At 42.6% G+C, this 14,876-nt stretch overlaps 1 protein-coding gene across 2 annotated transcripts; it reads right to left on the bottom strand.

Moving 5' to 3' along the window:
• Window positions 1-940: 940 nt before the first annotated feature.
• On the bottom strand, window positions 941-14,336 carry NPTX1 (neuronal pentraxin 1). Of its 2 annotated transcripts, none has more exons than XM_078155849.1 (5): window positions 13,523-14,336; window positions 12,878-13,082; window positions 10,389-10,633; window positions 7,678-7,857; window positions 941-5,719 (listed from the first exon to the last, which is right to left on the bottom strand). In XM_078155849.1, exons 1-5 carry the CDS (start codon window positions 13,961-13,963, stop codon window positions 5,498-5,500), a joined length of 1,293 nt encoding a protein of 430 aa, XP_078011975.1. In that variant the 5' UTR covers window positions 13,964-14,336; the 3' UTR covers window positions 941-5,497. The 2 variants fall into 2 exon arrangements, with proteins under 2 accessions (XP_078011975.1, XP_020856643.1); XM_021000984.2 differs by having other exon boundaries at window positions 12,878-13,085; window positions 13,523-14,334.
• Between the last annotated feature and the right edge of the window lie 540 nt (window positions 14,337-14,876).

A 14,876-nucleotide genomic window follows, 5' to 3' on the forward strand; every position in this document is an offset into this window, starting at 1 on the left:
TATAGGAATAAGGGGAATTGCTCTTCCATTACTTCCATGTGAATAGTGTAAAAGAGTCAGAAGAATGGAATTCCAACCCCAGCTTAGTGACTTTGTGCAAGTCACTTAATCTCTCTGAGCCTTGGTTTCCTCATCTGTAAAGTCAGTCAATGACACTTATGGTTTGTTACCACTTTGTGTGGGAGTGTGTATGTGTGTACACATACGCACACACACATATTTTAACTTAGTTGTTTGTTTACGTGTTGTTTCCTCAATAGAAGGTAAGCTCTCTGAGGGCAGGAACTATTTCATTTTGTCTTTGTATCTGTAGTAGAGAAGCAGCATGTAATAGTCAATAGAGAGCCAGCCTCAACGTCAGGAAAAACAAGGTTTCAAGTCCTCTCTTTGACACATACTGACCGCGTGACCCTGGGAAATTTGTATAACCACTCAACTCCTCTAGGAGGCACTCTAAAAAAGTACACATTACAGAACAGTGGCTGACGTGCACTAGTAAAAGGAGTCTCTTCATTGAGAGTTCCTTTTCACCAATGAAGTCACAGTTCTGACTAACATAAAAAATAAAACAACCCCCCCCCAAAACAAACAGACAAACAAAAGCCTCCATCCCTTTGCTCAGCAATGGTGCTTAACAAATGTTTGTTGAGTTAAATTGAATATTACATGTAAATCACTTCTCTCTGGATTTCATTTTTTTCATCTGTCAAATAAAGATGTTGAATTAGCTGATCTCCAGAGTCTCTCCTAGCTATAAATTCTATGATTCTGTAATCAAGGAGTAGTAATACCTTCCCTGACTATCTCATAGGGATGTGCTGAAGGTCAAATGAAATAATGTACATAAAGGTTTTTGGAACCTGATTTGAAATTAGGTTGACCAGGGCTTATTTACAAATTCATTAGAAAAGTGAAATAATATTCCAGAAAGGAGACCACAGTCTTTCTTCACTCTTTACTGTGTAAAAATAAACTCAACAATTCATGTAGTTTCTGCAAGAAAATGAAAAAGAAAGAAAGAAAAGCAAGAATACCAGTAGAAACAGTGCATTTCCAGAACTGCTGATGGGAGGTGGCAGGTCCCATGACTCTGACCCATTTGAAACCCAAACGGCTGCAGATCATATATGAAAAATGTACAGCTTTGGTTAGCAAATAATGAAAAAGTAAGATACACAGATTCTCTTTAACACTATACAATATATACATTGTATCAAGAGCAACCATAGGAGGGTAGGGGGGTTGTTAGTTATTTTGTGGGACTGCTGTTTTTTTTTTTTGCAAGTCAGACAAAATTGGGACTATTTGAGTTGAATTTGTTTTCTCCTCAATGATTTGTTCCCCCTTCAGCAAATTGCAGTTAAAGTTCACTGCTTATTGAAGCAATGTGTTTCCAGTCCTTTATTGAGCAAATGTAAATTGTAAAGTATTTTAACAGATCAGACTATGAGGGCTTCCAGCTAACTTTTTTGGTGATGGTAGATTATAAAAGATTAACTTCTATTTTGTTTTGTTTTTCTTTTGTGTTTGTGAATTTTTGTCTTTTGTTGCTGTTGTTTCAAACAATAGCCCCAATTTCTTTACTTCTTGTTTAAACAGGATGAAATAGACATTCAAATGTCCAGCGCATTCCACTTAAATGGAAACAGCTCTGGGACAAAGGGTTCACCTTAAATTCTTCTTAGTCTTGGTCCCCACTACTCTTGATAAACAGGCAGAACTTCTTTGGAGCTGTTCAAAATGGCTCTAAAACATCTTATCTCCTCTCCCCCCTCCAAAATACTCCTAACCCCTTGGCCTCAGGTCCCAGGGCTGGTGACAAGATGACCTTTGCAGTCCTAGAAAATAAATGGGGAGTCTGCAAAAGGGAGGGAAACATACAAAATCTACTATCTTTCTTCCAAAATACACACATACCAGTCTAAGTTTTGGTAGAGCCTGAAAAATATTTTCAAGGGAGAAATTATACGTTAATTTATATGTTTGTCTTTTTTCTCATAAAAATACTTTTGTTTGGTAATAAACTTTTTTTCTTCTACAATAAGAGAGATAATACTGTGTTATCAAAAGCAAGAAGGCTTAAAATCCAAGTGGGATCTCAGCTCCCAAGAGACCAGAAAGGCTATTTCAACAATTCTCCCAATTCAGATGCCTCTGGGAGCTGTCGGACACTGGCTAGGCAAAAACAAACACTGTCTCAACAGTGCTTTTTTATCTCCTTATTTTATAAAATGGCATTACCTGAGAAAGGCATGTATTATTCAGTGCAAGAGGGAACGTCAATCGGATTAAGGAGTATATGGAAACTGAGTGGATTAGATTGGTGGCTTTGTCATCTGCCTTACCTGGGGCAAGCAGCATGCCAAGTACAAACACAGTGAGGGAGCTGAGGAGCTTGGCACTGACCCCAATTAGGGGATGAAGAAGGGTGCTGAGGACTCAGTCCCGGCCATCCTGTGTATCTCTAGGAGAGCTTGGAGGAAAGGGAGATGGGTGACAGGATGTTTTAGAGCCATTTTGAACAGCTCCAAAGCCCCAGGGTGGGTGAGGGATGGTGGTGGAAGGGAGGAGGAATAGAGGTAAAGGTGTGGAGAGAATGGATTGAGATGCTGGAAAGGCATAAGCATAAGGGATAAGCTCTGTCTGACTATCTAGTTAGAGACAGAGAATGGCTTGTGGTCCTGAATGGACAGCTCCCACCTTGCCTGGTTAAGGGCAGAGGGTGGTCTGGGGTCCAGTAGGTGGGGGCTGGGGCTGGTGGTAGGTGCAGGTGGTACAGCACCGAGTACACTTTGGGCCCTTCACCAACACTATACAGCAGCTCCACAGAGAGAAGTGAGGGAGCAGGGCCTTCTTGGACTAGAAGGACAATTCCAAGCTCTCTCTCCCTGCTTTGGGTATCATTTGAGCTTGGTCTCACCTTCATTTCTGTGTTTGTGTGCATATGTATGTGTTTTGCGGGTGTTTGTGTGTGCGCGTGAGTGTGTGTTGGGGAGAAGATTTTATCTATCCCTTAGCCTGGATTATACAGCCATTTCTGATTGCTACACATAGATCACAAAACATTTGAGAGGGAGCTCAGCAAACAATACAACTCTGCAAGAACCCATGCAGACAAAGGAATGAACACACCAGACCAAGGCAGCAAGGAACACAACATCCAGAAAAACATGCAAACACAGAAGCCATCTTCAAATCCAAGGGTGTCACAAGCCATAAGGCTTTGAGAAAACGCAACCATGGAAGAATGCCAGTCACCATTTGTAACAACATACATCTTGTCATCCAATCCATGCCCTTTAAATAAGAGAAACATATCTCAGAGCCAATGGCTATGTGCTGAACAGACATACATAAGTACATACGTATACACAAGGTGTGTGCATGCGTTCACACACACACCACACACACCCATTTTTAGACGTGAGATGGACCTGTATTTAAGGAGACAGGTGACCCTGTTAGGGAACATAAAACTTAGACACCTGTATCTGCTACAGAAATGTCTGGGGCTACAGATGAGCCAGGTGGTAATAATTGAATTTCTAGAAAGATGTACAAACCCATTTTTCGTTAGACTGTGGCAATAACATTGGGAGGTGCCTCAGGGTGCACAACTTCCAGATGCTGAAAAAGCAGAGCTCGCACTAAACATGGGCATGGTTCTCCCAACTTTTGCACACACACACACACATGCTCACACACACACTCTCTCACACACACACACGCAGTTTCCCCTCTTACTTGGAAGGACAAGGGGAGAATTCTTAGATAACATCAAAAAGTAGGGGGAAAGGCCTTCTGGTTATTTAGATAGAAGCTCAATGAGCCACACAACCAAGAGAAGTTTGGCTTTGCTGGACTTGGGTTTTTACAAAATTAAAGAGGGAATGCAGGGACCAAGCAGCTGAAACTTGTCTCAGAAATCAAAAACTTGTCTTAGAAATCTAACCCAGATCATCTTTTCTTTATGAAGGCTTGTTTAACTCCTGAAGGTTAGGTCTAGAAATATTGGGAGGCAAGAGAAAAAATATCTAAGTAAGAAGCCTTCCTGGGTTGTCTGGTTGGGTTTTGAGCCCCATCAGAAAGGGGCTGGATCTTAGCCACATGTCAGTTTTCTTATAAAATGGAGGGGGGTAGGGAAATCCCATTAAACTAATATACTCAGACCTTCTACTCTCTGCAAGAACACCATAATTTGAGTCTGAGTACCTCGATTTAAATCTTAGCTTTGCTATGCACAGCTGAGTGACCTTGGGCTAATTGCTCCACCTCTGTGAGCCTCGGTTTCCTCATCTATAAAATGAGAGGGTTGGAATAGGTCATCCCTAAGGTCTTTTTTTAGTTTCAAATGCTATGATCCTAAGACACAACCCAAGTGTGAAGGAGGAGGGTGAGGAAGTGGAGATGTGGCCTCCCTGGGACATGAGATGGGGTACTCCTCTTTTGTGGGTTACCAGGGTTGGAACACTGCACCTGGGACCCACCTGGCAGTTAAGTGAAGGAGCAAGCTGCAGCCTCATATGATGCAGTGAAGTGAAGAGAGTAAGGCTTTTCCCACAGGGCTCACATAGTGCTCCCTAAAAGGGGCACAATACTTTCCTAGTCCTGGGAAAGAGCCTGGCACAAAGCCCAAGTGAGCATTATGGCTTCCCTAGCTTTGGTGTATCCTCAGATACAAAGAGCTGAGGAACAGGTCAGGTGCCAGTGGTTGCCAACAGGGTTAGCTAGAATGCTGAGGCCAATAGCATCCTTCCTCCTTCTACACTAGAATCAGATGATCTCCCTCTCCCAGTGGGAGTAGGCAGAGCCATTCAAAGTGCCATGTGAGTATGGAATCATTCAAAGAGAATTCATTTTTAATACAAAATAAAAATTCTCTATGGTGAGGTGCCCTGGCCTTTAACAAACTGCATAAAAGACATTTATTATATCAATATAGAGATATGTCCTTCTTAAAAAGGGTTGCAGATGAAGACAAATGTGTGTGCTCAAGAAGTTGCACCAGCCCAAAGGCACTCAGGCATCTAACAAAGTTGGCGAATACAGGAATGTGACCGGTTGTGAAATTTCCCAAAGCCAGAAAGAAAAATAGAGAAGGAAGGGAAAAAAAGCCTCATTCCAAAAGAAAAGCCCCCTTCCCCTGACCAAAAAAAAAAAACCCAAAAAACTTTTCACCTACTTTTGCATGGTTCAAAAGTTTGGTGCCGTTGCTTTTACTGTGGACAGGGGATGCCTGAGGAACTGAGTCCAAGGCTCCTAGAGAGAAACGTTTTGTTCTTTGGGGACCTACAAGACAAGTGACTCTGCTTCAGGGGAGAGACAAACAAAACAAGGAGGAGTGTTTTAAGGAAGGGGGCAGAAATATCCTTAATTAACTTTTAAGGAAAGAAGAGAGGAAAAGACACTTGGGTCAGAACTGCTTAAGCAGGGAGGAGAGGTGGGAATGGGAGGGAGGGGCAGGCAGGAAGAAGGGAGAGAGGCAGCTCCAAAGCAGTTAGTTGATCTGACGACAAGCTTCAAATGTCCACTTAGTAGCCCCGCCATAGATGTCAATGTTGGTCTCAGCCCAGGCAATGACATTTCCAGACAGAGCTTTGGTGCTGCAGGTGGCCAGGTTGTAGATCTCCCCAGAGGTGAGTTTTCGGTCCCAGATGTTGAAATGAGCCAATTCACCAACAAAAGCTTGTGTGGCATCGAATCCACCACCCAAAGTATCCTTTCAAAGAAATATAGAGAACATAGAGGTGGAGGTAGTGGTTAAGGTGAGGGTCAGGAAAGTGGATGACCCTGGGAAATTTCAGTTCTGGCTTGCTGCCTCATGAGGAACGTTGATCTCCTAATGCTGTTTGTGTGTCCTTCTGTGTGCCTTTCCATTTCTACTTGTTTATCTTTCCCTCTGTTTAATTGTGAAGACTGTCTTTCTGTGTGAATATTTATGCATATTTATACATTGTGTATTTTTTTTTCTGTTTATCCACATTTCCGCATTTGGCAACTGAAAGTATTTTTTGAAATACTATAAATTCTATATAAACATGAAATATTGTGTGTGTGAGAGATAGAGCCAGAGAGAGACAGGAGAGACAGAGCCAGATAGAGAGAGTGAGATAGAGAGAGAAAGAGAGAGAGACACACACACACACACCGAGAGAGAGAGAGAGAGAGAGAGAGAGAGAGAGAGAGAGAGAGAGAGAGAGAGAGCACGAGCAGCTTTGTCAACTTTGTTGTCTTCTGTTTGGAGTCTATCTGTGAGTTTAACTCTGGCTGGCTATATGTCTCTGCTTCTATCTTTGTCTCTATTCTCTGTCTGGATTTCCCTCGATTTATTCTATAGGGATCATGTGGAATAGAAATGTCCCTAGTCTTTTCCCTGACCCTATTTTCCTATTGGGGGGAATGTCATGGAATCTAGCTTTTCTAGAGCTGGAGCCTGGAGCCTGGAATCTGGGGTATGGGTAGATCTAACAGGAACAAGGGCCATTCAAGGTTTTGTCTTTACTTTTCATTTCCTGCATCCCTTTCTTTCTGTCTCCTCCATTCTAATTCCTCAGTCCAGGAATGAATGTTTGGAATGTTTGGAATGCACAGAAAAGATCCTATAGACTTGGGAACTCCCCACTAGATGCTACCAGAAAGTAAATTACTTACTAATAAACATTTAATTTATAAGATAATAGCTAGATCAATTTTCAGTGTCAAAACCAATAAAAATGAAGAACTGAGGTAGTATTTTCATAATTACAGTATCTAATGAGAAAATATGAACTTTTTTTTTACCCAGCAGTTCATGGTAAAGTGTTCTGCTTTATGCCTTGGCTTAGTTCATTCCTACTTGTGATCTCTGCATCTTTGCATCTTTGTATCTTTACACTAAGAAATTTTCACTCGTGTGAAAATGAACGAATAAAATGTGATTTTATGAAACATTATTCTATGTGGAATTAAATTGATACTATGAATTAGAAGTTCATTTGTTTATTTTTAAATCAAGGTAGTAATGATAATAATTTTTGTTGGTTCATATCTGTGATTTCATTTAGTATGGGGAACTTTCAGTATGGAAACTCCTTCCACTTATGGAGATCAGTGACTCATCTATATATCTTTAGCTTAAAGTCTTAGACAACTGAGAGGTTTCAAGAGTTCCCCATAGTTACACAACCAGTATCTAGCAAAGACAGGATTTGAACCTAGGTCTTCCTGATGCAATAATGATAATAATAATAATAATGACAATAACAATGATTCCCAGGAGCACTGAGGTCGCAGTTCACTTGTGCTTGAGTTCTCTACAAATGTCATCAAAATCAGTTTTGCCTAGTCAAGTTATTTAACCTCTTGGATTTTAAGTTTCCTCATCTCTAAAATAGAGATAATATTTGCACTACTTTCCTCATAGGATTGTCATGATATAGGTGCTTTGTAAACCTTAAGGTTATATAGAAATGTGAATTATTGGGAATATTATTATCCCCATTAACTCTCTTTCCCCCTTTAGCTGTGATGTGTGGCCCTCAGTTCCCAGAAGAAGATGGTTCCATTTTCACCACTGCTTTGTCATTCTTTCCTTCTAGCCCAGAGCTCTATCTTTTGATCGTACTTCTTCCATGGACATCCTGGGTCCCTCCCTAGGTACTGCCCTCCCAACTAGCCCAATCCCCATTTGACCAGTACCTGCTCTTGGCCCAGCACAAGCACACCCTGTGGTTTGATTGGGTGATAGGGTGCTAGGTTCTCTCCATTGCCTCCTTGAGTGCCATCCTGGTAGGCCTCCCAGACACCATCCCGTGTGGTCCAGGTGATACAGATGTGATGCCACTTACCATCATTGATAACAAAGGGTAGCTTGGCCACCTGAGGCAGGGAAGGGAAATGGTGCTTTTTAAATTCCTTTTTCACAGCTCAAATCCATTTGGTCTTAGATTATTATAACAGTATGTACATCTTTGACATTACTATTTGAATCATCAATTTAGCAAACATTGATTAACCATCTCTCTTTAACCATCACTGTGCTTTCATTTATCTTCATTATTCATATTATGATTATTTCTAGTTCTATTATAAGAAACAGTGTGGTGCAGTAGAAGGAGTGATCAATGTAGAATAAAGAAGATTTGGGTCCACATTCTGCCCTTAATGCTTACTAGTCAGTGGTGGGTACAGGGGCAAGTCACCTAAGCTCTCTCAGCCTCAATTATCGTATTTATAAGATAGGGATAGTAATGCTTATAATTTATAGGGTTGTTATGAGACTATATGTGTAAAGCGCTTTGTAAAATTTAAAACACCATAGAAACATCAGTTATTATTAAATCAATTACAAAAATATTTAGTAAGTGGCCAAATGCCATATTTTCCCCAAACGCATTATCTAGGCCTGGAAATATTAACCCAGAATTAAGATACACAGATATCAGTCACACCATCCTAGGATGCAGTATATACGAAATGTCTATTGCCAAATAATAAACCCCTTAAATTGGCCAACAAGGCAAATGTGTGAATGTGAAGGGGGTAGGGGAGGTAAGGATAGGAGATGGACCTGACAGGCCTCCTGATATGTCTCCTTTCTTCATCTTTTGCTCATCACCTTAATCCATACTATCAACATATCCCCAACAGGAGAGCCTAGCAAGAGCCCTGGTCCATCTATTTTCAAAAACACATCATTCTAGACAGAATATAGACTGCAGTAACTTGGAAAAACAAAGACTTGGCTAGACATGGAGCTGAGGCTGGAATTCACCAATGTCTTCCCTATCCATTCCATTTTCCTCCTCCTGGATTGCCTTTCCCTGCGATGTCCCAGGTTTCAAGCTCTCTGAGTCCTAAGCTTCTGCAGAAGAGGTGCTGAAGAAACTGAACAGGCACATCAACATAGATAGCACTGCAGTCTAAACGCGCAGACCCTTTTGCCATCTGTGATCTCATTAATCCTCCAACTTTCCTCTGGAGTGAGAAGAGGGGGGAAGGATATCATATATATGCGTGTATGTGTGTGTGTGTGTGTGTGTGTATATGTGTATATATATATGTATATGTATATATATATTTTTATATACGCTTATATGTATATATATATAAAATGTTTTTATACTTATTATCAAGGGTATTCTTCTTCTTCATATTTAGGGCTAAATGATGGTCCAGAGGTGCCAAGCAATTGGTTTAAGGTCATACAATCAGGAAAAGAATAGGAATAAATTCTTAGGTGTCCTGAGATTTCCAGCCTAGGCTCTAACCATTTAATATCAATTGGGAAAGGTGGATATTTAATGGTTGATAAACTAACGTCAGGGCTTATTGATGACTGTCATAGAAGATATTTCAGTGAAGAATAACAACTCTCATTTATAAACTACTTTAAGCTGTGAGGTGTAAAAGAGTGATGGTACATACATTATTATTCTCCTTTTACAAAGAGGTTAAGTGGCTTTCCCATAATCAGACAGCTACTAAGTGTCAGCACCAGGGCTTATGCCTGATCTTCTGACTCCAAGTCTATCAGAATAACCACCACACTGACAATGAGAGGTCAGTCTCCCTGGCCTAGACCCATCCCAGGAAATAGGAATGGGAGAGGAGGAAAAACAGAGGTTAGGGTGCTGTCCGAGAGTTTCCCAGGGATCCAATATACTTCTTGGATGTCTCTAGACCACAGGATTCAAGGGGTCAGATCAGTTCAGGGGTCAGTCTTAGGTTTTGGGATTGCTTTGGGAAAGCATGAGGAATCCATTTGTCTGGATCTCTTTCTCCTTCCTAGCACAACTCTGGAACTGGCCCAGGATATTTAGTATTGGTAATGTCCAATGTCTAGCCTGGAATTATTGGAGTTTGGACTCTAGCCCAGGATTGGCCCAGAACCATATTGACCTCAAGGTGACGAGGGGATTTTAAACAAATCCATCTCTCTTTGGTCTCTTCCACACCCTTCCATTAAGCTCTAGAAAGGCCACTAGCTTCTTTTCCTTCAACCATTTTCAGTATATGTTATGCACTTTATACAACACACACCGTATTCTTGGGAAGTTTCCATTTGGTGGTTTCTGTTCCATTTTGTTCTAAGAAGTCTAAGTTAAAAGGGGAGGGGATTTCACTCAAAGAGAAAGAGTGGACTCCCTTCTTCATGCTCCTCTGAAACCCAGTCACCCCAGTAACAGTGCAAGGTATGGATTCCATTCAGTTTCTAGAACTGTCAGCTGAATGATCTGCCTGGCATACTGACATTTCCTTCTTTCTTCATTATTAGTTAGCTGTGGGACCTGGAGTCATTCCACTTCCTAGGCCTATCTGTAAAAGAAGAGGGTCTCAACTCAAGCATTCTATGACTGCTTTTGTATAAGTTCAGTGTCTGGAAGTGGTGGGGGTTTGGGGACTCTTACCTTGTCATTTATGAGGATCTCCATTGGGTTATTCCCCCATTCAATTAGGACCAGCTCATTGGCCTGGCCTGGCACAGCATAGGAGAATGGAGTCCCCACTCCAGGGGAGGCATTTGATTTTAGCCACATGCAGATAGTGAAGGCATACATTTCTGGAAGACTTTTTTTCACCTTGGCATACATATAGTTGGTTCGCAGCGGGAATGTGAGCTGGAACTTGTCCCCAGGCCTGTTGTCTTTCTGACCTGGGAGAAAAATAGAGGGGAGCTGAGCATGTACTAGCTATGTATGTATGTGTGTATTCTGCAGACAGGCAAGTGGAACAACCTGTATACCTAGAATTCATTTACAGACATAAATGAGAATAGGATATGCAAAATACTTGTAAACGCCTGTTTTGAGCAAAAGTGGGTGGAAAGTGTGACTACTAAGGAATAAGAATGATTTATTGTTAAATAAACCAGAGCTTCTATATCCAAAAGAAGATTGGCCCCTTCCAGAGCACTTGGTCAGAAGGCTAGACACCTAGTTCCAGGGATACTGGTGCAGATCAAAAAGCTTCTTTGGAAATTGCCTTCAGAGCTAGTTTAGAAGCAAATCAGTCTCACTACTTTATAGCCACACTTCATTTTTGTTATCAATCAGAAAGCATATTTCCCATCTTTATCAATCCCTTATTCATCAATTATGGCTGTGGGGACCTCTTGACTATTTGCAAAAAAAAAAATCTAATTCACCTTCAAAGGGGCACATTTTCTAGCATCAAGGATATTCCCAAGATGTGTGCCAGGCTATGAGGACAATACCAAAGAGGAGTATCCAAAATGTTTTGAGCAGTATTGTATATAACCGTCTTGGTAACTACTTGGAAGGGACAACACTAATTTAGATGTATAAGTGGATTTGTTTAAAAATGAGTCACACTATTTTATAGTCAGACCTTGAATAAATAGAATATGAACCCCAGATATATGAACCTAGGGATCCTTACATAAAAGCATCTCTATGTTTTAATAGTTCCTGCATATGCCTATGTTCCATAGTTCGTGGTTCCATGTATCAATATGTCCTGGCGTGTACATGTAGTGACTAATTGCAACCATTTCTAGTCTGTGTATAAACAGATGAGCCTTGACGTATATACACATAGGAGCAGAGTTCAAACTGCAGACTATATGCTGCATACAATCAGGACCTCAGATCTTTGTGCACTTGCACAGTGGAAAAGAGACAGGAGGCTGGACTGAGTCTGGACTAAGGAAACTGGGAAATGCCTGATGACTTCCCTGAGGGAGGCATAGCAGGCAGGGCATGCTCTGAGGACATCCCACCTCCGCATCCCTCCTTCTACCTCCCAGCAAGCCTGAAGGACGTGAGCAAGGCCACTCTACTCAATTAAGTGGCTTTCCTAACCCTTCCTTACCTCCTACTTTCATCTGTCTCTTTGCCCTCTGTACTTCCTCCATTCAAACATACTTCCCTCTCGATTTGCAAATCCCCACTTGGTTTGATTGACTCCAGGTCTCTTGCTTTTCTTGTTTTGTTGTTCCTTTTTTTTTCCTGAACATGTTCTCTGCATCTTCCCTTCCACCCCCATCCTGCTTTCTTTCTTTCTAATGATCTATTTCATCCCCCCCCCACTCCAGTTACATAACAGGCCTTAAGATGGCAGTGTTTAAATCCCTCCAGCACATTTTGCAGTCTAATCCCTATCACGTGTCACGAGCTCTGGGAATCAGCTCTCTCCCTTTTACAACCTTATTTGATTTCTGACATCAAGCAAAGAGTTGCTCCTGCTAATCAATATGCCCAAGGCATGGTATGTGGAGTTTGAATGGGAGTAATAATCATCCAGCTTGTTGAAGTTTGAGAAACAAAATCTTCTGGGGAGCAAAATATGCCCTGGATTATGTTACATAGAGTGAAAAACTGCAGATTGTGTCTGTAAGAACATTAAGGCATTGTGAATGGATGGGAAGTGCCAATAGAATCCCATGAGGACAGTAGGAAAACTCAGATAGAATGCTATTATATAGCCCAGGTGGAATCTTAGTGAGAGGATAGGACTAGGTTAGAATGTTGGTTGAGCCCAGCCATAATAATCCTGGTGAAATGTGCCAAGAACAGAACATACTGGGTGGGGTTTCCCAGGTCAAATTGGGATAAATTAACCAATAAAGGTTCTGATAAATTTTAAGAATCCAGGATAAAAAAATCAGTTGACTGGAGAAGGTTTACTGTCTCTCACCGGAGCTGTCAACAGCAATTAGTGCTAAGATCTGGATAATTTTAGGGTCTGATATTATGGAGGAGAGATTAAGAGCTTAAATGATTGATAGAAAGTGACAGTGAGGGTGGTGGGGTTGAGGAGACGGTGGTTGCAGCAGGTAGCTAGGTGAAAGGGCATTTCTGCAGCATTAGTTTGCACTGAGATCATCAGTTCAAAAGCGAGTCTATAACCCACACCTACTGTCCCAAGTAGTGTTTACCTTTCTCTAGGTCACTGATCCTTTGATGGAGGGACGTTAGAGTGCTCTCTATCTTGACCCTCTCCTCAGTCTCATTCTTGGGATTCAACTTCCCTTCCTCCAGACTATTCACTCGAGACAAAACTTGCTTCTCTAGGTCATCGATCTTGTTCTGCAACATGTCCTTAAGGCTGTTGGTCTGGCTTGAAGAATTGAGTCTACTGTACTGCTGCAGAGACATAGAGGTGGGGGGGGACAAACAACAACAACAACAACAACAACAACAACAACATGATTAGCTGTACAGTAAAGAATGCTTGAGGAGAAAGCAGAGCTAAAAGAAGCGAGATGGAGCTGTCCAGCGTCTAGGTTGGACGGGAAGCTAATTGCCGAGACAGTCTTCCAGAGAATCAATCAGATCCTCTGCACTTTGGAGCCCATAAAGAAACTTCATGCAAATCTGGTGGAATCACCCGGACAACACCTAATAAAGGACAGCACAGGTGTGTGCGCGTGCGTGCGTGTGTGTGTGTGTGTGTGTGTGTGTGTGTGTGTGTGTGTGTGTAGGAGAGATCTGTCTGTAAAGGGGTTCAGGGAGAACGGAGAAAATTGTAGAGTCAGCCAGAGCACAGACAGCTCCACGTTAAGAGAAGAAGGAGCACCTACCTCAAGGTTCTCTAGCCTGGTTTTGAGAGACTGCAAAGTTTGCCCGAGTTGACTGAGAGTCTCCGCAGCAGGGGTTCTGGACAGGTCCCCCATGGTATTTTTCCCGGAGCCTGACTGTTTTCTGCCCGCTCCAGGCTTGGCTTCATTAGGTCCACTCTCCAACAAACTCTGGCTTTCACACCTGCCCAGTTTGGTGGTCAGTTCCCGGATAGTCTCCTTCTGGTTCATAATGGTCTCCTTCTGTTGCAGCACTGTCTCACGGAGCTGCAACACATTGGTCTTGAGGTCCTCAGCGTTGCCGCTGCTCTGAACCGAGGTACACATGTCCATATCTACCGGCACCGAAGTGCAGATGAAACGGGTCTGTCCGAAATTCTGGGCCAGGCATTCCAGGCACACGGCGAAGAGGACCACGAAGCACCACGGGATACCGCCAGGCATGGTTGGAAGGGTCCCAATGTTTCCGGGACCGGACAAGTCCTCTCTACTCCCCGACTCTCCCGCAGTAGTCTGAGTGCTGCGGTACCTGGGAGTTCAGAGCCGCGGATCTATCAGTCCACCCCCTAACTGCCGAGCAGACTGCGGAACCTCACAGCCTTTTATGCTGCTGCGGGAGGGGCCTTCACGGTGCGGACGTCATCAAGGCAGGAATCCCATTTTAATTGTCTAGTGACCAGTTCCACACCAGAGGAAGGGGATCTGGCAAGAACGGGGGTGAAGAAAGGGGATGTTCCTAATCCTGCATCATCCCATCCCCAAGAGACTCTCTGGGTCTTTCCCCTCTTTCCCAAACGTCCTTACAACCCCCTTCGATTTCCTCTCCCTCACCTCCTCCTCCTCTCTCCTAGCTCCTCCCTTCCGCCCCAGTTATTTCCCCATCTGTTGAACCTGGCCCTTCAGTCTCTCCTCCCACTCCCCTCACCCACCCAGCTATGAAGAGCTTGGGACAGGGGAGCAAGGCAAGTGGACTTCACGTCTACACGACACTTTACAGCTTACGAAGAGCTTTCGTAGACAGTATCGCATTTGATTTTTGCCACTAACCCTGTGAGGAAGATATATCTCCTATATACAGGTTTGGTAAAGGTTAGCGCAGGTTCGACGATACCTATTACACAGCTGAAAAAATTGAGACTCAGGGTAAGAAATGGCTGAGGGTAAACCCATATGCTTCAAACCCAAATCCCCTTTCCTTATGATTTAAACCATTAGGGCTTAAAGCTAGTGTGCTCTTTCAGAATTTCCAACGGGGCTTCAGAAGTGAAGAGGTACCAGGAAATGATTTAGGTTCTGGCTAAGTGAGACTCGGGGTGAAGGTGGGAGTATGAGATGGAAATGGCTTTACTTTTGCTAG

The sequence above is a fragment of the Phascolarctos cinereus genome, unplaced genomic scaffold (assembly GCF_003287225.1).
Source record: "Phascolarctos cinereus isolate Bilbo 61053 unplaced genomic scaffold, phaCin_HiC Scaffold_5;HRSCAF=322, whole genome shotgun sequence".
NCBI lineage: Eukaryota > Metazoa > Chordata > Mammalia > Diprotodontia > Phascolarctidae > Phascolarctos > Phascolarctos cinereus.

Bases quoted from the DNA above. Each gene is read 5' to 3' on its own strand.
- NPTX1 (XM_021000984.2), bottom strand. From the start codon at position 13,963: ATGCCTGGCGGTATCCCGTGGTGCTTCGTGGTCCTCTTCGCCGTGTGC. The intron at 13,086-13,522 runs GTAGGTGCTCCT...ATGTCTCTGCAG, and splicing joins CCAGGCTAGAGAACCTTGAG to CAGTACAGTAGACTCAATTC. The intron at 7,858-10,388 runs GTAAGAGTCCCC...TCCCTGCCTCAG, and splicing joins AGATCCTCATAAATGACAAG to GTGGCCAAGCTACCCTTTGT.